Here is a 23,251-nt window from a genome sequence, read left to right as displayed (position 1 = left end):
AATTAAGTAAATCGAGTGCTTGGGCAAAGATCTTACATTTATTAGAAAGGCTCTCCAACTATAGGTGGGGCTATGAGAAGCCTGCCTACCTGAATTCACAGAAGTGATTAATTCAGGCTCCGAGTCGCCTAAAGGGTCTACGAAGGTTTGGTGTACACCCCCCATAATCTTTCTTTAAGACTCTGGAAATGGCAGTGTATACAAGAAAACGGTCCTACCAAGTTGGAAGAGAGAACGTTCGCAAGACACCCTTTTAAATCGCCTGCCTTGTTTGCCAGCTGGCTAATGTGATTAAGTTCTGCCATAGAATAAGTGTATCTCGGTAAGGAGTGGCTGCTGCAAGGGGCAGGGGTCTTGGCTCCTGGCGACAGCTGGGCGCGGACGGACTTGCCTTTGGCGCGCCAGTGGTGCGTCTGCTATGAGTCCGCGGGATCATGTTCTTTAAATAGACGGGCTGAAAACAACTAGTCCGCAAACCACGGAGTGCTGCAACCGAAAATGCCGCAACCGAAAGTAGGGGAGAGAATGTAAATTAGCTTGCTCGCTCTCTCCACCCAAACGGGAATAAACCTGCGGTGGACCACAGAGCGAGCGAAGGGATAACTATGATAAGACGATAGGCAGTTTAAAAGGTATGAAATTTAAAGTTTCAAGAATAAGGAAAAACGTTATAGCAAGAGCTGCGCCAAAAGGCTTGCTGCTCACACTTGGCAAAAAAGCAGAGATCATAAACACTAGTGGGGGAAACAAATTTAAAACAACACCCACTCGAGCACACACATTAAATTAATTAGGTTTGCTCGTTTAAAACCACCTATTTTTGAACTTGACTCTGCCCAGGACCGCAAGTATAGCAAGAACTATAGGAGTCAACCAGCTAAAGTTCTTAAAGACAATGTTATATCGGACAAATGTTTAAACTGACTTTCTGATTGTTTGACACTAAAAATTGATTTTTCGATTGTTTTTCAAATTCATTGCAATGTTATGTTTGATATGTCAAAAAGTCACTGTACAAATGTAAATATCTATCACTGTATTTTGTATTTATAATGTGCAACGTGAGATGAAGTAGTGTTCGCTCAGGACAAATTGATTAAGCAAGTAAAAAATTGTTTCTAATCGCAGTCATTAAATAGACTAGCTGATAAAACATTGTGTGATCAATGGTGTCAGAGGTAAACCGATTGTTGTAAAAAGCTCAACACTCATGCAGCGTGACCCGCACCAAGCCATGCACAGAGAATCACAACATAAAACACAGCAAATCAGTTTAAAAATTATAATAAAAGCGAGTAGGCATGCCACTAGCCTCTGTATCTGCTGCACGTCCATGGGATCATGTTCTTTAAATAGACAGGCTGAAGACAACCAGCCCGCCAACCCCAGAGTGCCAAGGAGCGTGCAAAGGGAAAACTATGATAAGGAGATGGGCAGTTTAAAAGGTATGAAGTTTAAAATGTCAAAATTGAGGAAAAAGGTTACGGCAAGAGCTGAGCGCAATGGCTTGCTGCTCAACACTTATGTAGCATGACCCGCACCAAGCCACACACACATAATCACAACATAAAACAAAGCAGTTTAAAAATAGTAATAAAAGCAAGTAGACATGGCACTAGCCTCTGTATCCGCTGGTGTGGAATATTCTGTAGAGTGTACAACGTAGACTGACCCGAACCCTAAACAATTCACTGAGTACTCAACCAACAGGCTCAGACTGAAGAGATGCTCGCAGTACTCACCACATTCACTTTGAAGGCGTAGAGGAGGTCCACAGGAAGAGCAGCCACCAGGTCCAGGAGGAACCACGTGCTGATGTAATGCACGAAGATAGCCCGTGGGTCGAAGATCACCTGGCCGGACTTACTGACAAAGGTGGTGCGGAAATTCAAGATGATGTCTGTGGGAGGAGGGAGAAATGGTGTGAAAATCTGGCCACTGGCGCTCTGCCAACTGATAGTCCATGCATTAAAAACGGTTCCCTCCGTTTTCCATCCTTGATGCGGTTTTATCACAATTGTGGCATGGCAATGTAGCATCAAATAAGCGGGTTCACTGCTCAGTGGTAAATCCACACAGATAATCATATGAGCAGCAATCATTTTCACAGAAAGTAGCAAAGGCTTGTTCTTTCAGTTCAACTTGATGGAATCCAAAGGTCAAGGATGTGTTTAGGGAATATGAGCCGAATTCATGATCAATATTTGGCAGAGGCGGTTGTGGTCAAAAACATGTAATCATTCATTTCAATTCAATTATGTTTTGGTGAATTAAGTACCGTGCAATGCTGGGGGACAAAAAGGTGAAATGGGAAAGCTTTAAGCGTGCGTTGCTTAACTTACTGGGCCATTACTCTTGTACTGTCATCAGTTTTTACCTCCGATGTAGCACTGCGGAAAGCAAAACCCTGCATTGATCAGTCAAGGCTGGACATCTAGGCGATGTACCTGGGTAAGGGACAAGTGATCTCAGATGTGCTTCAGCCTTATTTAACTATGTCATTGTGGAGTACCTGAAGCAGAGCTTGCCAAGGGTGCACACTTGTATCTACTCTCTCCATCCAGGAAGACCATTGGGATCATGACGATGATAAGTTTGATGGAGATTTTCAGACGTTCCATAAGGATTTTGGGAACATATGCGAGAATTAGATGGTGACACTTTGTGGACATTTCACTGGGCTTTTGGGAGAATTTGATGCAGAAATGTAGTAAACATTTAACAGGGAAAGATGCTGATCTTTTGGGAAATGTCATGAGGTTTACATTTAAGTACTGTAATCAGCGATCTTAGGGGCCAGTTCATGGTAATTTTGGCAATATGAGATGCTGTTTTAATGGGGGCATTTCGTGCAATGGAGTCATTATACCAAATTCATAGAGGGAGTGATAGTGACAGCACAAACTTTCACTCTGATCTTGGACCCAGAGGACATGAGATTGCATGTTTCTTCATCACTTGGGCCACAAAGCTGTCTAGTGGCTGTCAATATGGGGATACCTACTCCCAATTGACACCCCGATATCAGAGGGGTTTGCAACATTTCATCCAGATAGCCTGAGGACATTTCATGGAGGTTTTAGGGAGACATGCAGATCTCTGATGATGTTTGGGGACATTTCTGGAAGCCGTTGGACTCATTTGTTGTTGATATTTGGGGTCAATTCATAACGTTGTTTAAGACAGTGAAGGTATATTGAGGACACTTCATGAAGATTTTTGGGACCTTTGGTGGCGGTTTTGAGAGCATTACCATGAAGGTGTGGGGTCGCTTTGGGTCCTAGCCCGGGAATGCTAAATTTGAAACTCATTCCTAGAGCAGGGCTGTATGACAGTGTCTGTCTGAGTCTACCTCAGCAATATATCTGGGTCAGTTTACACGGGTAACGAACACTTCTGACTCATAGTACTAAAACGTCTGCCTGACTAAAATTTTAAGACTGCACAATATGACTGACATGTAAAACCATCCTTTCCATCCGTAGACAGGCCTACTTTTAGCTTAAGTGTGATGTTCTCGACACTCCCACAGGAAGGCATCCCCAAGTGAACCACACTGTGATATAGCCCCGCACTCTTCCTCTTGTTAACTGTAATTCATCTGACGAAATCATGCCGAACTCAACACATTGCCACACATTTTGCCAGCATTCACACAGACAAGGCAGAACTTGACATTATTTTGCAGTATTTGTAAAAATATTGGTACTCATAGAATTTTGTTTTAGAAGTTTAAATTCTTTTTTGCCTAAACAAGGAAAACCCTCGTATGATTTTAGCAACTTTGCAGCTTTCATCAGGTTTCTGCGTCTTCACTATGGGACTTGAAATGTTGGCCTTAAACTTGTTACTTTTGAGTGATCAGTTGAATATTCTTTAAGGCTTGGTGTTGGCGGGAAAAGACAAGATTTTCTGAATAACTACTTTTTTGGGATTCCTAAATGTTTCAAAAACACATCCATTACAGAGCATACAGGAATTTAGACCTTAACAATCAAGATATAAAACAGATACATCCAGGGTAAAGAAGTTCGAGCAACAGCCAGGCCCTCCCCGGAGTGAGGTCCACCACCTTTTGGCTAGTGCTCAATTGGTGGGTGAACTGCCTACTTTGAATGTATTCTTCTGATGCCTCCCTTTCAACAGGCGCAATTGTGTGCATAGCCCTACCCAGGATGAAGAGGACCTCCACCGAGAGGTCGCAGACACTGGGGGGTCCACGTGGAGAGGGTGCGCCACCTTCGTCCTTGGCGGTGTTAAAGCAGACGCTGTAGGGCACAGTGACGGCTACGTAGAGGGTGGCCAGCAGAATAAGGCAATCCCAGCCAGCCTTGAAGGTGCCAAAGTGCAGCAGGATTAAGGGCGACTTGCGAACTGAGGCCACCTTGTACTCCGGTAGTGATGGTTTCTCGCCGAAGACACCCTGAAAAAGGCAGCAGGAACAATAGGGCTGTTAATAGCTTCTTTCTGTCTCACATCCATCTCCCATTCTTATAGAACTCTCTGTTGGTGTATTTTTGACACATCTACCACTTTCAGCTCATCTTGTTATCTATCTCACATGCAACCATTTGCCAGACATGTGTTACCTTCACAGGCTTCATCATTCTCTCTTTCAGCATGCACCACCCTCTTCTTATAACTCTCTCTTTCCATTTTTAGGTCTCGGCTAGCATGGCTGCGCACATGTGCAGCTCGCTCGGTGAGATTGAATGATTCTGAGGGAATTCTGTAAAGGGCTTAAAGCCCCGCCCCTCTTTCCCATTGGCTGGCGTCACCGTTTATGCTAAACGGTGGCCAGCCATTGGGAAAGAGCACTTTGTGACGTATCCTTTTAATTTTTAAGACGGCCCACTTGGACGGGCTTGTCTGACTTCCTCCCGTCGCAAAAGGTTTCTTATCTTTATGGGGCCATGTGTTTCAAACACATGGCCCCATAAAGACAAGCTCCGCCGCGTGTTTATTTTTGCATCTCGCTAAACCGTGGCTGCCTGGCGAGCACGCACTCCAGCCATCATAACCCCTTTCCTCCACTACCCGACACCCCCCCGCGACCTCCCCCGTCTCGGACAACGCAACCGACTATAGTAAATGTTGCTGCTGCAAAACCGGGATCGCAGGCAGCTCCGCCAATGCACCGCACTCCACTGCGTATTGCTACAGTTATACCAATATTTCTCACACGGAGTGTGGCTCTCTCTTGCAATGTTCACTAGTGTTTCATACTATTTATATAATGTGTAACGTAACTGGTGCTCATGTAAGGCGCTCCAATACCTTCGGGTCGAGTCTGCGCTATATAAAAACGCAAACAAATTAAAAAGTGGTCATCCTAATACTGTTTTGTCAATGCACGTCACATAAATAATGCCTCATTTCACTATAAGCATCACGTAGGGCATAAAAAGGTCTTCTCAGGCGCTTCCCTTCAGTAACTTCGTTTATACGTATAATCAGTTCCCTCAGAGCTCTCCCAAAGCACCTCAGTTTACAACCTCAAAATTCTACCGTATAGAGAACACTCCGCAAATGCGTCTCACTGTAATGCCTTCTGCTGTTAATATACTGTGACCACCCACTGGTCATAGAAAGACCTTCAACTTTGGGCGTACACTCTGCGCTCTGCACGGTCTAGGACTTCCATTCTGGCTCCGGATAACCTATACTGCACTATAAGGATGAAACACTCATGGTGCGCCACGCCTCACTGCTGATCATTATGGCCGATCACACTTTACATGGGTACAGTTGGGTGGATACATCCGTGAAGAATTCCTTCTCTAAATTCGTGATCCAACCAAACTAACGCATCTTTTACACTCTCGATGTGATGTTGACGTGGGGATCTGCACTTAAAATTTCTTTCGGGGGTAGTGGTTTAGCGGCGACACCCTTCATACTCGCTCTTAAGTTCATGTGCGAGGGGGCTTTTCATCAGCCTATCAAGCAGCATGAGGGGGTTCTCTTCTTTTCTACCCCGCAAGGCAGTTTACGTGTGTGGTATTTTACAACACGTGTGCCCTTTCGGTCATCTTGAAGCAAGCACGGGTACCTTCTTCTTCCCAATTTAAAGCAGTGATTGGGCGTGATACTCCCAACACGTAGACCGTGTAAAAGGCTTCCCTCTTACAACCTCACTCGAAGCAATGTTAGGCAACTTTCCTCTTATGTTTTACCCGAAGCAATTTGTCAGGGCCCATCTAAGCAATGTTTGGTGTAAGGAGCCCCCCTTCCCCAGGAGTGTGTGCTTCTGAGGCTCCCTCTTCCAGCTCCCCAATTCTCCATTCCTCCCGGCAGTTTGGCTTGATGGCCGACTTTGAAGCACGGAAACCAGGTTTGAGTCTTGGCGGGAGACTCAAACATCTTGTGATTCTGGGTAAATCACATAATTTCCCCGTTCCTAACAATGAATGAAAGTGTCCGTCTGTGATACACCTATACCCCAAGTTTGCATTATATAACACAGTACTGCAAAAAAAAAAGAAAATCCGATCATGTCTCGCATTTTATTAAGTTAAAGCCATTTGCTTTGCTATACAATACCATTAGCAAAGCAAATGGCTTTAACTTAATCAAAGGCGAGACCTATTGCATTTTTGATGCTTGTTTTCTGTATCTCTGTCTATTCCTCTTCACTCTAGTAATCTCTCCAGTCTCGATTATTTTTCTTCATCTCTTGCGATTCGCTTCCTCTTGATCTTTCCTCATTCTCTTCATCGCCATCCATTCATAAACTCTACCTCTATCCATCTCTTTTTCCTCTCCTTGTGTCAATCCTCTCTTTTCTGTAGCATGTTGCCTTGTACCCTCCTCGCCCTTCTCATCTCTGTGCCACTTTCAGACAAAAATGATCATAACCTGTTGATGGGGGCTACTTTATTGCAAGGACTTGACACCCCATTGTAGTAGGGAATACTGATTCCAAAATATTGATGGGTCACAATATCATGACCGTAATATTGACGGGGAGTTTGGCATAGAACAAGTGTATATATACTTATCCTTCTATTTTGTCCCTCACCATTCTGGTCACAATATTGTTACCTGTCGATAGTTTGGATGGAGTATTCCCAGCCCACAACTTCACACCCTTTCAAAGCCCCCTTACTCTGCCAATGGTGGTCATACCACGTCCACCTCATATCTGTGAGGTTGGTCATATCTTGTCCAGATTGGTTATACCTTGTTTAAAGTGTGTTTGTTCTTGGCCTGCTTCTGTAAGTGACCCGACAGGTGGTAGAGAACTGCTCTGCTTCTGCGGCGATTGCCATTGAATGCTCTAGCCCCAGCTTTGCCGTATGGCCTGCGGCCACCTATGGAGACAAAAAATAAAGGAAGAAGAGCCTCAAATCACTGTAGGCTGGATGACACTTACCTCAAAATCAATGTAGACTGGATGATGGGTACCCTAGATCCCTATTGGCTATGGGACATCTACCTCCACATCACCAAAGACTGCAGGGCACATGCTCCATATCATTACAGACTGGAAGAATGCTGGAGCCTATATCCTCAAATGGCTGGAGGACATGTTCCCCAGATGACTACAGACTGGAAGACACACACCCTGAAATCAATGCAGGATAGAAAATACTAAGAATGATTCCCCTGTAGCAAGAGAATGACCCTTTACCACCTAATTTTAGAAGGGCGGGCCCATATCCAGGCAGCATAGTTCATAAGAGAGGAAACCTATTCTGGGGTAGTAACTGTTTTTGTTTATGAGCATTTTCCTGTTTTGGAGTGAGCCTTAATGAGCCTTGCCCCACCTCATTGTATTGCTCCTGAATGTACTGCAGAAGATTTTGAACCCTTGCTCTGTGTGCCATGGCGGTCTCCAGTCTAACCAGCGTCTTTTTTTCTGATGCTTGTACTCCACAGCTTCAGGTGCTAGGGCGACATTGAGGCTCGCCTCCATGATTTTCGTGACCATAGTTCCTCCAGTCTGATCACCGCTTAAGTGATGTGGCAGTACCTCAGTCTGAATTATGCACCTCTGCCCTTATCCGGTTTGGGCAGTATAGCAGTGCTCCACCCTTATCAATGACTTTGATCACTATGGCAGTATTTCTTCGCTCCCTGATGGTGTGCTGCCTGACAGTTCTATAGGTTATTACTGTCTCTCTCCAGTGCAGAAGTGCTGTGCTTTGACCATTGCCTTTTTACACTGTTGCAATATATGGTTTACCTCGGGTGTTCAACACTATGGCAGTACTAAAGTCTCACCCTTGCTTGGGGCACAATAGCAGTACTGAAGTCCCTCCTCTAACTTTTACCACTGTTACAGTACTCCAGACTTCCTCCCAGCTTTAGTCGTCAGGGAAGCGCTCCTGTCTCACCATCGCTTTTGGGCACCATGGAGAAAAGTGGTCTCACTCTGGCTCAAGACACAATAACGGTGCTTTTGTTACACCCACTACTTCACTGTGCAATACTATGATCTCACCCTCAGCTTTGAGAACAAGGGCAGTGCTCCAGTCCTAACTCCCGCAGGCCAGTACTCCTGCCCCAACTTTTGCTTTGGGCCCTATAGCAGAACAGTCGCCTTACGCATGACTTCAGGCCCTGTTGAAGTACTCCAAACACACTCCATTGTTTGCCAATGTGTCTGTTTTCTGGTGTTGAACCGAACCTTGGGACTCATGACGGTACTGTGTTCGACTCCTCCATTTAGGCGCTTTGATAATACTCTGGTCTCAGCCAACATCCTCAGGGCGCTATGGCAGTGCTCATGTCTCACCTGATTCCTTCCAGCTCTCGGACCCAGTTCGGGCCTTAGCTTCGGTGATGTCTTTATGGGAGACGAGGTACAGCACCACCTCACCCTTCTCATTCTTTATCGGGACCACATCCAGAAGACACCAGAAAGGCACACCTGTGAGGAAAGAGTGCAGAATTAAACTACAAATCTGGGAGGAGCCATGCATAGAAAAGAATGTTCTCTTGGCCTTCATGTGGTTTTCAAAAAACACACAAAGGTCCCCAAGATCTTCACAAATTGGACTCTTGTCTTGAAAACTTGACTTTTGCAGTGCTCTAATCACCTTTTCTTAACCTTTGGTCTGCAGGTGTAAGTTGAGGTTCATTTTCTTTGATAATGTTGAATCTCGCGCAATTAAAAGCTATACAGAGTATGCACCCACCGCACATTTCTTCCTCTCCTTTCACACCCTTTAAAAACACCTCACCCCCACCACTCCAGTCCAAATCCCCTTCCTTAATCAACGGATGATTCTGTCACCCCTCCGCTAATCTCTTTCAATATTCCCATATGGTTCCAGTCACCCTGTTGACTCCCCAACATGATCCTGCCACCCTCCTGTCCATTCATCCAATTACTTCTTGCCCTTGGGTAGAGTTATCAATTTAAAAAAACTTACGAGTGACAACGTATTAGCTTATGGCTGACATCACAGTGATATTGCGCGGTCTTTGGAACTGAACAGGTCACAGGAAATGAAGTTGTCGAAAGGATAGCAATGTTCATTGCTCACCTGTTGGTGGAGGGCTTTCTGCAACCTCTTTGGCAACTAGGAGCTGCTCTGGGCCCGACATAAATCTGAGCAAAGTCATCTCTGGAATTCTAGGTGGGAGACTCAGCCCGTTGTCGTTGAGAGATCCACTCAACCCCAAATCTATGATTCTCATACGGGGTGCGTTGGCTCCTTGCCCCCTCCACGTGCCACCCACTCGGAACCTCTTGAAATTCAGGAAGAAACTGAAGACGCGTCTCTACAATGAGCGTTACTCAACGTACTTGCCGATACCTGCGTTACCTCCGTGCTGGTCGCCTGCGCGTGCTCCAATTTCTCACCAGGCCGAACATCATTACTGGCTCGCATGGTTTTCCAGCGCCAGAAGACGTTGCTCACGGGATATTTAAGAGTCGCGAGGGAAGCAGAGCAAAGCAAATAGAAAATGGAAAACAGCTAGGAACCTCGTTCAGATGAGTGAAAGGGCAACCTTTTTGTTTTTCTTTTGCAAATGCTCGCTTTTTCAGTGAAGTTCTGTCTCCGAGCATTTTAACATGCAACGTGTATTTCTGAAATAACTCTGCAGGACCGAACGCTTCCAGTCTTGGCCACCAGCCATTGCACACCCTCTCTTCCTCATGGGTGCAACGCAGGTCTCTGCAGCTCCCAAAGTGCAGGGGTGCCACCACCATTCAGGATACAGCCCCCATTCAACCCAAGGCCTAAGAGAATCTGTGAGGTATGGGAGATTTAGGATACTTCACCACATTCTGCAAGGGGCCCCCAACTTTTCGTGTTACGCCCAGTGCTTTAAATGGGCCGGTACTGAGTACTGGCACTTTTTTATTTTGTGAGGGAGAGTACCTGCACTTCTCAAGAGTGACGTAATACTTTTAATTGGAGCGTACCAGAACTTCTCAGAAACAAGCAGGTACTCTGGTACAGGGTACCTGCACTTCTATGTTTCCATTTCAAGCACTAGTTAAGCGCCTGCCTCCCTGCTCCCAGTGTACTTCGGCCACGGACTAGCTGTGAAAACAAAGGCTGCTGTGGCAAAGAGTAAGGGGCACTTCTTAAAGCCCTTCCGCTTTCAGCACAGATGGGCAGCAAGCAGCGCTCTGCCATCCACCTCCCCGTAGGCTCTGGTGATCTATATGGCAGAGCAAACACGTAAACAGAAATAATAGCTCTGGCATGCTGGAAGGCAATGCCTTTGGCATCTACAAAGGAATTATTTCCCTTAACTGAATTTCAATCCATTCACTTTTTTCAACCAAAACGGATCTGCTGTGTGAAATCTATATTTCACTTTTCTGAAGCGGTACATATCTGGAGAACATGTTCATAAACGACCGTGAGGTAAAGAGCAAACGGGTGAGTGATAGGGTAAAAGAGTAAAAAAGGCGTTAAAGCAAGTGGGACTGATTCCCTGAGCCACAGAGCAAAAAAGATTGAGGGAGTTATCGATTGAAAGAGAGAGAGAGAGCAAAGGAGAAAGCGAGGGTCGGGCTGAGTTATGGTCTAGAATGAGTACGTGAGACTGTGACAGAAATCAGACCCGGCTCCAGGTTTTGGGACCTGGGTAGGCCATTAGGAAGAATCGGTAGGCTATAAAGATAAGTGGGGTTGTCCAGAGACTCCCAGGTGTCTAAGAGCTGGGTCTGTGCATGTTGAGTGATCTTGTACGGGTGCGAGCTGCATACCATACCTATTGCAGGGTTCTACTAGTTTTAACTGTATTTGTAGATTTAAACCCGAAGGTTTGATTTTTTTTCTACTCTCACCCTCTTTTCTCTCCATGTCACCCTCCTCTCTTCCGCCTTTCCCCTCCTTAATCCCCACTTTACCTTGCAGCCCTACTCACTTCACCCTCTACTTCCTCTCACCCCACTCTCTTCTCTCTTTACATAATCCTATTCTTTCTCCTACTAAGCCACCTGTTTCCATACATCCCTTCACGTTCTCCACTTACCGTTCATATTTCTCTCACATCACCCTCCCTCTCTTTCCACCTTATACTACTTTCTCTCTCCTGACCACTCAAACCGCTCACTGTGCATGAACGTACTCTCACTAAGGGCCTCATGTAGGTAGGTAAATACCGGTCGGTAACGGCCGAAATTCGGTAAATATCCCGTTACCGACCGGTATTTAGGCATTTGAGATGTAGGAGGCATGATTTAAGGATTCGGTAATTTACCGAATCGGTAAGGGAACGGTAAAATACCGAATCGGTAAAATACAGATTCGGTGAATTACCGAATCCTTAAATCATATGTAGGGAGCACTCAAGTGAATGAATTTCAGTAGTAAGGATTCGGTATTTAACACCAACTACAAGTTGATGTTAAATAACGTATACCTTTCAAAAAGCTAAATTTGGCTGCTTTAAAAGTGCCATGTGGCAGACATACATGCCCTTAGGGCATGTATGTGCGCCACATGTGCACACATGCACGAATCAGGGGTGCAACAGGGTGTCAATGTGACACCCTGCCACCCATGATTATGCTTCCCCTATTACCGATTCGGTATTTACCGAATCGGTAATAGTAAATGGCTTCCCATTCATTCCTATGGGCCTCCAGGCCCATAGGAATGAATGGGAAGGGATGCATTATTACCGATTCGGTAAATACCTATTCATAAATACCGATATTTACCGAATCGGTAATAATTACCGATTGTTTACCTACATACTATTTACCGATTCATAAATACCGAATCGGTAAAATTCGGTATTGCTGAATCGGTAAATATAATTTATCTACATATGGCCCTACATGTCACCCTTCTAATTCCACCTCACTCTTCTCTCTCCCTCGCCCTCCCCTCACTTTTTTCTATCTATCCAACTTGCCCTCCTTCTCTCCCCATCACTATTGTCCTTTTGTTCTCACTATCCTCTCTCTCACCTCAGCCTCCTCCTAATTACCCCTATTACCCTCCCATCTCTCTTCTTCACCTTTGCTTCGCTCCACCTCACTCTAGGACCCGAGGAGCAGCAGCACTATAATCAGGTCCTCTGGAATTATACAACAGGTGGGTACCAAATGTCCTCTGGAATTATACAACAGGAGGGTACCAAAGGTCCTGGGTACCAAATGTCCTCTGGAATGATACAACAGGAGGGTACCAAAGGTACTCTGGAATTATACAACAGGAGGGTACCAAAGGTCCTCTGGAATTATACAACAGGAAGGTACCAAATGTCCTCTGGAATTATACAACAGGAGGGTACCAAAGGTCCTCTGGAATTATACAACAGGAGGGTACCAAAGGTCCTCTGGAATTATACAACAGGAGGGTACCAAAGGTCCTCTGGAATTATACAACAGGAGGGTACCAAAGGTCCTCTGGAATTATACAACAGGAGGGTAACAAAGGTCCTCTGGAATTATACAACAGGAGGGTACCAAAGGTCCTCTGGAATTATGCACTAGGAGAGTACCAAATTCTGCAGCAGGTTTGACTAAATCTTACAGTGCAATGCAGGACAGTATTACATTATTGGTTTGTCATTTTTTGCACATGTAAACACTGTGTGGAATAAGGTTTCACCTCATCAGTGACGAGTAAACCTATGTGAAGGTCATTCCTCTGTGCAATAACACATTACTGCATTTTTAGTAACATTTGATCCTTTTTCTGATGGTTTTTGTTAAAATCTTCAATTTACGCTGCATATGATTAGATTATAACGCTAACGTATCAAATCCCATAATTATGCGTAAAATGCTTCAGCATCACATAAATCCTGTGGCCCTGGCTATAATCCGTTTCAAAACACACCAAATGCTCAAACAAAGGGTGGGTCCGAGGGTATATATATTTAAAGACCTGCAAGAAATAGTACCCCCATAGCAATATATTTGAAACACAATAAATTTATTGGGTCTAGTACAGCTTCTAAATAACGTAGTGAAGCAACCAAAGAAAAAGAAGAGAAAAGAGCAATACAAGTGTCTCATATGTGAAAGTATGACGGGGAAGATATCCCTTTTTAGGACGAATGCCCTCACTCACCAAAGGTGACATGCTTCATCATTTGGGTTTTCTCCTCCCAGTGGGAAACCCTAGTCCCACTGAGGGCTACAACCTCCTCTCTGAGAGGAGGGAGCTCTGGGATGTTTTGATGTTCAAACCTCAGCAATGGATGCTAAAATCCCAAATGTGAGTAATAATCTGTTTCAGCCTATTCATGTGGCAAAATGAAAGCATATGTTGAGAGAGAATAAATTTACAGCCACCGGTGCCACAAATTGATATGTATGTTCTTTAAGTTCTTTCTATTTAAATCAGAGAGCTCCGCCTTCTGCGAGTACCTCAGGAGAACGAGAGTAGGCAGACCAGCAGCAGCAGCACATGTTGCCAGTGCTTTTCTTTCGATAAGTCACTTGCACTGCGGCTTCCCATTCTGTATCTATGTTGTATCAGTGAAACTTGAGAAGTTTTTTCACTTAAGAGCCAAAACGTTGCCATTGTCAGAATTATTTTGCTTCATATAGTGCCATAAACAGGGCCACTGGACATATGTGGTTCTGAGGCTACAGAGAATTCGACATAAATATGGATTTGCCACATAATCCATAATCTGTTGCATAATTTGCAGATTTTAAGAGAAAAAAAGGTTTCTGCCTCAAACGGATCAAAAGTTACTAAAAACAGAGTGGTGTGATACTTCCCAGTGGAGACCCTTCGCAAAGGCTGACTGGTCACCTTTTAGTAGCCTATTAATGAATTTGAGTGTTATACTGGTACTAACGAGACAGTGTTACATATAAAAATAATGAAATAATAATATTACCAAATGTACCCCATTACACTGTGCAATTTGCCTTTGCCACATAATTTAGTCAACCATGCCACATCATTTAGTTTTCCAGAGCCGCATAGTTGCAGAGGTAAGGAATAGCACCACAGCAGAAAGAAAATAAAACAAAACATTACTAACATTTATGTCCTAAATGTATGGGCATTTTCACTTAACTTTCATGCAATGGCAATATCCTTCACCCTGTTTCTGACAAAACAGTTTTCATCTCTTAATTACTGTGTGACTGGAGCTTGCGATCTCAATATAGTGGGGGTGTTCAGTTTACACGTTCAGAGTAATAGTAACAGCCCCTGTGACCTCATCCCCGCCCTCAGGCACTTAAAATAACCTACGGCAGTGACTTTGTACATGGAAATTACACTGTTAGGCTTTGATAGCTAGGCTACAGGCACATATGATTGTTTCACCAAGAAAAAGAACAAAACATGTTTTCAGTTTACGAACAGGCCTTGGTTTTTTATTTATTTATTTATTTAATGCGTTTTTATATAGCGCGGACTTTACCCGAAGGTGTCAGAGCGCTTCACAATAGGAGCAGTAATGATACATAAGGAGAAAAATTACAAGTGGTTGGGCCACGGGGCTATCTTGGGATGGCCTGGCCCACCCTCTAGAACCGGGCCTGAACAGAAAGTGTGTGAAAAAAGCAGTACTGACTTAAAGTATGCAAGATTGAGAGTAAGTATGACGGGGTGAATGATGGAGCTAAAGAGCAGAGGGTACATTTATTATTATATCACGCAACTCGGCACAGCAAGGGAAATGGCTGGGTTACGTGAAAGGGAGAGAGCAGAAATACTCCATGTTTACAAAGATATGGAGCATTTCTGCTCTCCCCTTGCCTTGGAGCACTGTGTGATGCCTAGCGCCAATGCAAGCACTCTTGCACCATAGTGCCATGGAGCCTGCATTATAGACAGGATTCTTTTTAAGCAGGAAGGGATGCCTTCCCACTCAAAAACAATCCTGAGAGGCATATTCCTCTTTTTGTGTGTGCTGCAAGATACCTACCTGATGCAAAGTAATACAAGGTAGCTGCGTTGCGATACTTTGTATTTGCTAAACCACGCAAAGTGGCTTTGTGTGGCTTAGAAAATGCCAAAAAAGGATTTTGTGTCTAGGCTCTGCCACAAAAGTGTGCACATCCGGCACAAAATCATTGTAAATCTGGGCCCCAGTGTGAGGTAATAGAGTTATGTTCAGGATGCCAGCGCAAGAGGGAAAGAAAAAGATTGAAAAGGAAATTATACCAATATTGCAAACTGGTTTTCGCAGGGCCCAGTCAATGATCACAAACTTGACCTTATTGGCAGAAAGAGCAAAGTATAAAAGGCAAAAGTTATACATTTGTTTTGTAGAGCTGAAGGCTGCTTTTTATTCTTTTCCCCGTAATTTACTTTGGGCAAAGTTATCCGCATGGGGTAATCCGAAACAACTGTTAGATATGATCATGTTATTATATTCTAATACATGGGTCCACGTTAAAGTGGGGAACGGCAGTTGTACTACTCGCCGACTTGAAACACATGGTAGAATCAAACAAGGATGTCTCTTAGCCCCATGTCTTTTTTAACTTTTTATGACTGATTTACCATCTTATTTTAAAAATGTTAATGCTCACTCTCCTAACCTTGTAGGACAAAATATAAAATATTTACAGTATGCAGATGACACTATATTGTTTAATCATACTGCTATAGGCCTACAAAGACTGATAGGATCATTTAATAATTATATTCTAGCTAACAGTTTACTAATGAATAAAAAAAAAAAATTATGACGATAGGGTCAACTAAATCAGATATGAGAGTATGGCATATTAACAGGTTAAAGATTGAAACAGTAACATTTTATAAGTATTTAGGTATCACATTTGATGAAAGATTGTCTTTTAAACAGCATTTTATCAATTTAATAGCGAAAGCTACTGCATTGTCGTTTGCTTTTAGAAAGTTGAGAGATACGTTGGTACGTCCGAACCATGAGCATTTACTCAAGGTTATGAAATCAAAGCTGATTCCTTCCTTGGATTATGGGTCAGTTATTTTTCTAGGTAAAGACTCGAAAATTCATGATAATTTACTAGTAAAAGTTTTTAAATCGGTCTTCAGGGTTCCAAGGAATGTCGGGCCTGCCAACGTCATATTGGAATTTGGCTTGAAAACAATTGGCATTTTTTAAATCTTTATACTCGTTCTTTTAATCTGACCCTGGCACACTTGTGAATCATTGCTGTCAGGAAATAATGAGGCATGAGTATGCAAGTGATTGGAGATCTTATCTAACGGAGAGTCTAAATATTTTTAAGTCTCAGCCCTTTGACCTCATAGCTGGAAATAAAGCTGCGTTCAGACAGACAATAAATCAATTAGCCAACTTCCTATCGATTATATTTGATATGGAGGAGTTTGCAAAAAAAAGGCATGCCTGGTCAGTTATTAATTCATTTAACAAATTGGAGCCACAACCATACCTTATTTCCCATTTAAAACCGTTTGTAAGAGATAAATTCATGTTGTTATGATTTGGGTGATATCCCACAAAGGATGGAATTCCTTTATGGGTACAAAACTGGCCATCAAGCAGTTGTAGATTATGTGGTTTTCATAATGAATCATTATTGCATATTGTATCCATTTGTCCTTGATTGTTACAAGATAGGAACGCCCTGTTAAAGTCAATCTTTGAAGAAAATAGGGTGAGAACATGTTGCCAAGCATTTACAACTTGCCTATCTGGGAAATCTGCACGCTTGACTACACAGTTTGTAAAGTTTATTCTCATAGTAGAAAAAAAGATAACATCTGATTGCCTCCCCGATACTAAGGGTAGTTTGTAACGACTAATAATCTGTTTAGTTGATATTCCAACTGTTAAATGGTCCTGTGAGACCTGAACATGCTGATCGTCAATTGTAATCCCATAAAATTGATTTTGAAGATGCATGTATGGCTTAGGAGCGGACATTTTATATGGTTCTATTTGATTGTAGTAATTTGTAATAATTTTAATTATTTACTATTTGATTGTCTTGGTGTATGTTAATCCGTGAGAAACATTTTTCTTTTAAATAATAATATAAAACATTGTTTTAATTAAGATTGGCAAATTTTTAAGGAAATGTATAAACGGCACCTTTACTATGGCACTTTAATTCAGGAGTTTAAAAAGAAAAGTAGTATTGATAGTTTTATGGAAGATTTTATTCATATACAAAGAAGCGTTGTTGTATGTTCACCCATGTAAAACACTTTATTTCTTTTAAATAATAACACAGGACGTTGTTTTAAGTAAGAATGGCACTTTTTGAATGAGATGTATGACGGCACTTTATCTATGGCACTTTAATTCATAAATTTAAAAAGAAAAGAAGTATTTAAAGTGTTTATACAAAGAAGTGTTGTTTTAATAAAGAAAGATAAATGAATTGAAATATAAAATGCGGAAAGAAATGTAATATTTGGGATGGATAGCAGTGACAGTTAAGTTATGTTATCCCCAAAACCATTATAAAATTAGCAATGTATTGTCCTGCATGTATTGATTGAAGAAAATACAATTGTTTGATTATGTTTATATAAACTTTTTTTTTTTAACAAATAAAAGAAATTAAAAAAGAGAGCGAAAAGGAGACCAATGCTGGGAGACGTGGAAGTAGAAAGGTAAAGCCAGAGAGAAGACCGGTATTGTACAGCACTGTGAGCGACAGACGTATTCTATAGAGCAGTGACTGATGGGGCATGCACCTCTGACTGATACCCAGGGCTTTAAGTGGGATGAAAAAACTGGGGGGTCCCTCAACGGAGCGTGGCTAATGTATTTAAGGGCGTAGCTTAAAAACATGTAAACTAAAAATATGTGCTTAGCATAGTGTGACTTGTATTTTGCTGTTCCTGTCATTGCACCCAGATATAAGATACAACAAGTAAGATCATACCTACAACAAGTCAGGACTATTGGCTTTGTCAGTGGTTGTTAGTTGCATAAGATAAATAAGCAGCAACTATGGCTTGAATATAATATTGAAAAAGCTTCCACGTAAAGCCCTGGTGACACCACGACAATGTTGCTGCTCCTGCATTTCAAAAAGAGAAGGGCAATCTAGAGAGAAAATTACTCTCTTTAAAGGATTTCCTTTCCCTTACAAAGCTCACCTTCCATGGCGTCATGCCTTAACTTCTCCACTACTGAGAAGTGAGCAGTGTGAGCACGCACACATCGATGTGCCTGCTGTCACTGCAGTCTAGAAAAAAACGGACCGCCTGTGCCAGGGCACAAAACAGAGCTCGATAGAGACCCATTTCGAGGCCTCATTTAAAAAATTGCAGGTGCGATCCGTCCCACTTAAAGCCCTGCTGATACCTTTTATGTACAGCACACCTTACACTGTTACTAATTCAGGGAACGATAAATGAACAATTGACATTCTTTGGTAAACTGTTGTGCAGGGATTCTCTTGCACTGTAATGGACGGACCAGCAAAATAATTGCTAGCATGCTCTGTAGCACGTTAACTTATTCACGTACGAGACACAAAGAAATTCAGATTCACATAGTAATTCTGATAGACAATTTTCAAACCACATGCATTCATATAGACATGTTTGTTATAGTTAATATTATGGCCATTGTATCTCCTATCATAGAAAGTATAATAGGTGAGGTGTCTTTTGGCACATGAGCTCATACAGACAGTATTTGCGCAGTTTCTTAAAATGGCCTTGACATGAAGGCCCAAATTTACTAAGGGCTTGAGTTCCCTTGCAACATGCAAGGTGACGCAAGGTCAATGCAAGTCCTTAAATGAGATTTACTAGGCCACACAGAGCCACCTTGAGTGGCATGCTAAATCTGGAGTAATTCAAGGCAGCGCAAGTCTCTGCCTTGCATTACTCTGCCCTTGGCATGAGTTTCATGGGTGGAGCATGAATGTTCCCACGCATCCATCCATGGTTTTTGTCTCATTGTCAGATTTACCAACAGTGGTAACTGTGTGAATGTGTCAAATTGTTACACCTTCCCAGGAAATGAATAACACGGTTAAATATGTTTATTTCTGCTCGTTTTTTCCTCTTCCTACATGAGCTGCATTCTGCAGCACACATAGAAGAAAAAACATCAGAGGATTGTTCTTGTGCAGGAAGGTATCCTTTAGTTTGTTCTTTATGCAGGAAGGGACACCTTCCTGCGCAAAAACAATCCTGCTTGCAAAGCAGGCACCCTTGAACCATGGTGAAAGTGTGCCTGCATTGGTGCATGGCAGCCACTAGTGCGCCAGCGCAGAGAGAGAACAGGAATGATTTCTATGTGGAAATTTGGAAGATTTTTTAGATGATTTTATGAGCTCCTATTCAAAACAGTCTCTAATATACTTGCCTTTTTAAGGCAATATAGTTGGAAAAATCTGCTTTAAAATTTGCAATTTATCAACTTTGTTTATAAAACAAAAGTTCTAGTTCTTTGCACTCTTCACTTAGAAGGGATAGCTCGCTATGTCACATAGTAGCTTACCTCAACATGTTGCTGCGCTCAAAACAAGAAAATGGTGCACACGAACATTCCATGGCTCCACAGCAGAGGGAAACAATAAGAAGACATATTGCCTGATATCCTGGTCCGCGTAACAACTATATTGTATCTCAGGCTCTCACCCTCTGTTCAGTTGTCTGTCCCTTCCCCGCACGTTTTGAGCTATACAAATACCACTAGATACATCGGTACATTGGGTCACACTGCCATCCTCCATTGCTAGCCTCCTTTGTCTCTACCCCGAGGTACTCACCGCTCTTTCGATATAAGACCAGCTCAGCTTTGAACTCCAGTCTCTCTTCCAGGGCCTTTTGGATCTGGATTCGGACCAGCTCGTTGGTGTCAGTGCCGTAGAGAAAGGTGCATGCGCAGGAGCGCTGCATGACCTCGGCCCGTGTGAAGCCAGTCAGGTCGCAGAAGCCGTCAGAGCAGTACACCACTGGGAACGAGCTGGGCACCTGCGCGTTCCCCAGGACAAAGTTGCTGTCTGCAAAGGAGAAGATGGTGTTAGTGCTGGGGGGAAAGGATGGAAAGGGACACATGGAAAAAGGGTTTACGGCCAATGAACATTTCAGTCCAGTGTCCTGGCAGGACTGAGTGGTAGCGGGTAGGGCATGCTGCTTTTAGAATGGTCCATAAAAGGAGATGTGCAGAGAGGGAAGCATAGAAAGAAGAGCTGTGTAAAAGTTAGAATACAAAGATCTTTGTGCAAGGTGCAATATGAGATGCAGCATATGACAAATCGCATCCAATGGGAGGGATTAATACTCTTGATTTGTTCAAGGAAAAGCAAAGATTATTGATGGTGGTAAGAAACGGGATTATTATTTGGGATGAGTGACTACAAACCTCAATGAATAATCACATCCCTTGTCGGGGTGAACCATGCAAGTCACTAAATTATCCCGAGCTCAACCCCGTGGTAGCAATGGCACAGAGCAAACAGGCTTAATTTAGGGGAATGTGTAAAGCATTAATGCAGCACCAAAACAGTAATAAAGCTAAAATGTAAAACAATAAAAATCCCAAATCAAATTTGAAAACTAGAGTAAAATTTAACAAACAAAATTAAACCAAAAGTGACAAAAATCTAATATGGGAAACTGTAGATATGAATTTAAAACGTTTTATGTAGGAATAGTGCAAAGAAGCACAACGTGCCAATGATAGTCAATGGTCATGGGAGACTGGGTCCTCAACAAAATTTGACTCTGACCGCGATGGAGCACAGGTTGGATCAGGGATGGACTGGGAACCAAAAGCAGCCCTGGCAATTTTGGCAGACCAGCCTCCATACGATGCATAGTGAGTGCAGCGAGCAAGCCTGACTACTACAAGGTCCCCCCTCAAAGAAAATTGGGCAAAAATGACGTATTCTAGAACACATTTTTCATTATATATTCAATTGTATTAGCTTTTAAAACATAGTAAATGATGAACTTAAGTGCCCCAGGATTCGACAATCTTTATAGGGCTCTTCAATTATTCCCTCACTATCACCCTCCAACAGTGCCTCTCACCTCTCCATAGCCCCTCTCTCGCATGTATTTCATTTGTTTTATAGCACTTCTCTTACCTGTGTAGGGTGTCGGAGCACTTTACATCATACATAAATATAGAAACAATGAATCATTCATGTGTAAATCAGTGTATTGAAAATTTTACGTAAGACAAAGGAAATTACGAGATGTAGGTTTTATGTCATCCATACTCGTAGTCATTTTTAGGTCTCGCCTAGCTATTGCGTTTACACAATCGGTATGCGAGACTCTAGTAAGAGGGGCATTTCATAGTGCTCCCAAAAGTGGATTGCATGGCGAGCACGCGCACAATCACGTGCATCGTGCCGCCATGCAATCCGTTTGGGGAAGAGCTTCAGCCTACTAGCGCCCTCGGCATCATACTTCAAAGCGTTCGCTCCCCCGCCTGGAATGCGCTCCCCCGCCCCCGCCAAGCACGCGCGCCACGCTCCGCCGCGTCTCGCGTGACAAATTTGCTTTCACTTTCGCGCGGCGGGCGCTCGCTCGCGTCCGGACCACTTTAGAAGCCGGGCTTGTCTTGTTTTCTTCGTAATACGCATTTGTTCTCTACCTGGCTCCCCTCCTTTTCCTAGACCTCTGTCTCTCTTACGACCCCATTCTCTTTCGCTTATGTCTGTATTTACTGCTCTCTCTCTCTTCGCTTATGTCTGTATTTACTGTTCTCTCTCTCTCTCTTCGCTTATGTCTGAATTTACTGCTCTTTGTCTCTCCCGCTCTCCCCATTCTATCCTGCTCTCTCTCACGAGCCTTCTATCATTTCCTATCTCTAACCTGTGGTCCCCGTCTACCTCGCGCCCTCTCCCCTCTTTGTGCCCGCTCCCTTTCTCGCGTCGCCACCTCTTCCATCATTGTACCTCGCTGTCCCTGTCTAACCTGCAGTCCCCGTCTACCTCGCGCCCTCTCCCCTCTTTGTGCCCGCTCCATCGCCACCTCTTCCATCATTGTACCTCGCTGTCCCTGTCTTTCTCGCGCCCCCTCCCTTCCAGATCTGTGTCGCTGTGTCTCCTTCCCTGTCAGGCCTCTTCTTTCCTCCCGGTGTCTGACATTTGAGGGTCGCTAATGAGCGCCTCCGCAGTCCGGCTCTCACTGATCCCTCGGAGGCTGCCGGGGGTATGGGATCCTTTCCCTGCAAATAATTAATTTAGCTACGTGTTGCGTAAGAGCCTAAAAGGCTTTCTGCTGCTACCGTGCTGCTCTGCGGCCATTAATATTATATCAGGGCCGGTGCTGTTGCTGTAGTGCAGTTTCATAAAAAATTTGATCTGTAGCTTTAAACATGCAGCTTTCCATGCAGAATTATGCCAAGTAATTCTTGGTCTGCAAACTCGTAATTGCGAACAGAGATTCCCATCGGTACCGGAAATTCAGAACGCCTGGAACGGCTGCAAATAGTTCCTCAACACTTTGTCCATTTCTACTAGTTGTGTTTCATCAGCTTTTAAGAGTAGCGTTCGGGCCACTCCTCCCCCCCCCTCTCTTATCTAGTCTCCTTCTAGGCCACTTTTTCCATTTTGCTTGGACATTTGATCCTCGTCTTTTGGCTGCCTCTTTCTCTTCTTAATAATTATACTATAATATAAAACTTGGATTTGTATAGCGCGGCAAATAACCCGTGAGGGTCTGTAGGCGCTGTCCGTAGGCAGGGGGAAGTGATTTGCCCAGAATCACAGGATGTTGAGCACACGACAAGACTTAAACCTGGATCTCTCAGCGCCCAAGTCGGCTGCACTGGCCGTTAAGCCACACCCTCCCCCTTCTGAACGTAGCATTTGGACCACTTCTTTGTCATTGACTCGACTCTGGAACACGTCCAGGGCCAGACTGGTAATTTAAAACAGCCCTGTCAAAAAGTATAAACTTAGACCCCATGT

General features: G+C 43.5%; 1 protein-coding gene across 1 annotated transcript in view; it reads right to left on the bottom strand.

The window, feature by feature from the left end:
* The window catches only part of KCNH3 (potassium voltage-gated channel subfamily H member 3), a 337,652-nt gene that overhangs the window by 157,825 nt on the left and 156,576 nt on the right, over nucleotides 1-23,251 (bottom strand). Inside the window, exons 2-6 of the mRNA XM_085600263.1 lie at nucleotides 20,093-20,326; nucleotides 8,741-8,875; nucleotides 7,183-7,313; nucleotides 4,171-4,423; nucleotides 1,743-1,900 (exon numbers count right to left, since the gene is read on the bottom strand). Coding sequence (XP_085456389.1) covers nucleotides 1,743-1,900; nucleotides 4,171-4,423; nucleotides 7,183-7,313; nucleotides 8,741-8,875; nucleotides 20,093-20,326 — 911 coding nt within the window. The remainder of the gene's footprint in view (nucleotides 1-1,742; nucleotides 1,901-4,170; nucleotides 4,424-7,182; nucleotides 7,314-8,740; nucleotides 8,876-20,092; nucleotides 20,327-23,251) is intronic.

Source organism: Triturus cristatus, chromosome 4_2, assembly GCF_964204655.1.
Source record: "Triturus cristatus chromosome 4_2, aTriCri1.1, whole genome shotgun sequence".
Lineage (NCBI taxonomy): Eukaryota > Metazoa > Chordata > Amphibia > Caudata > Salamandridae > Triturus > Triturus cristatus.
The sequence above is the reverse complement of the archived record's forward strand: the minus strand, read 5'-3'. Positions and strand labels throughout refer to the sequence as shown.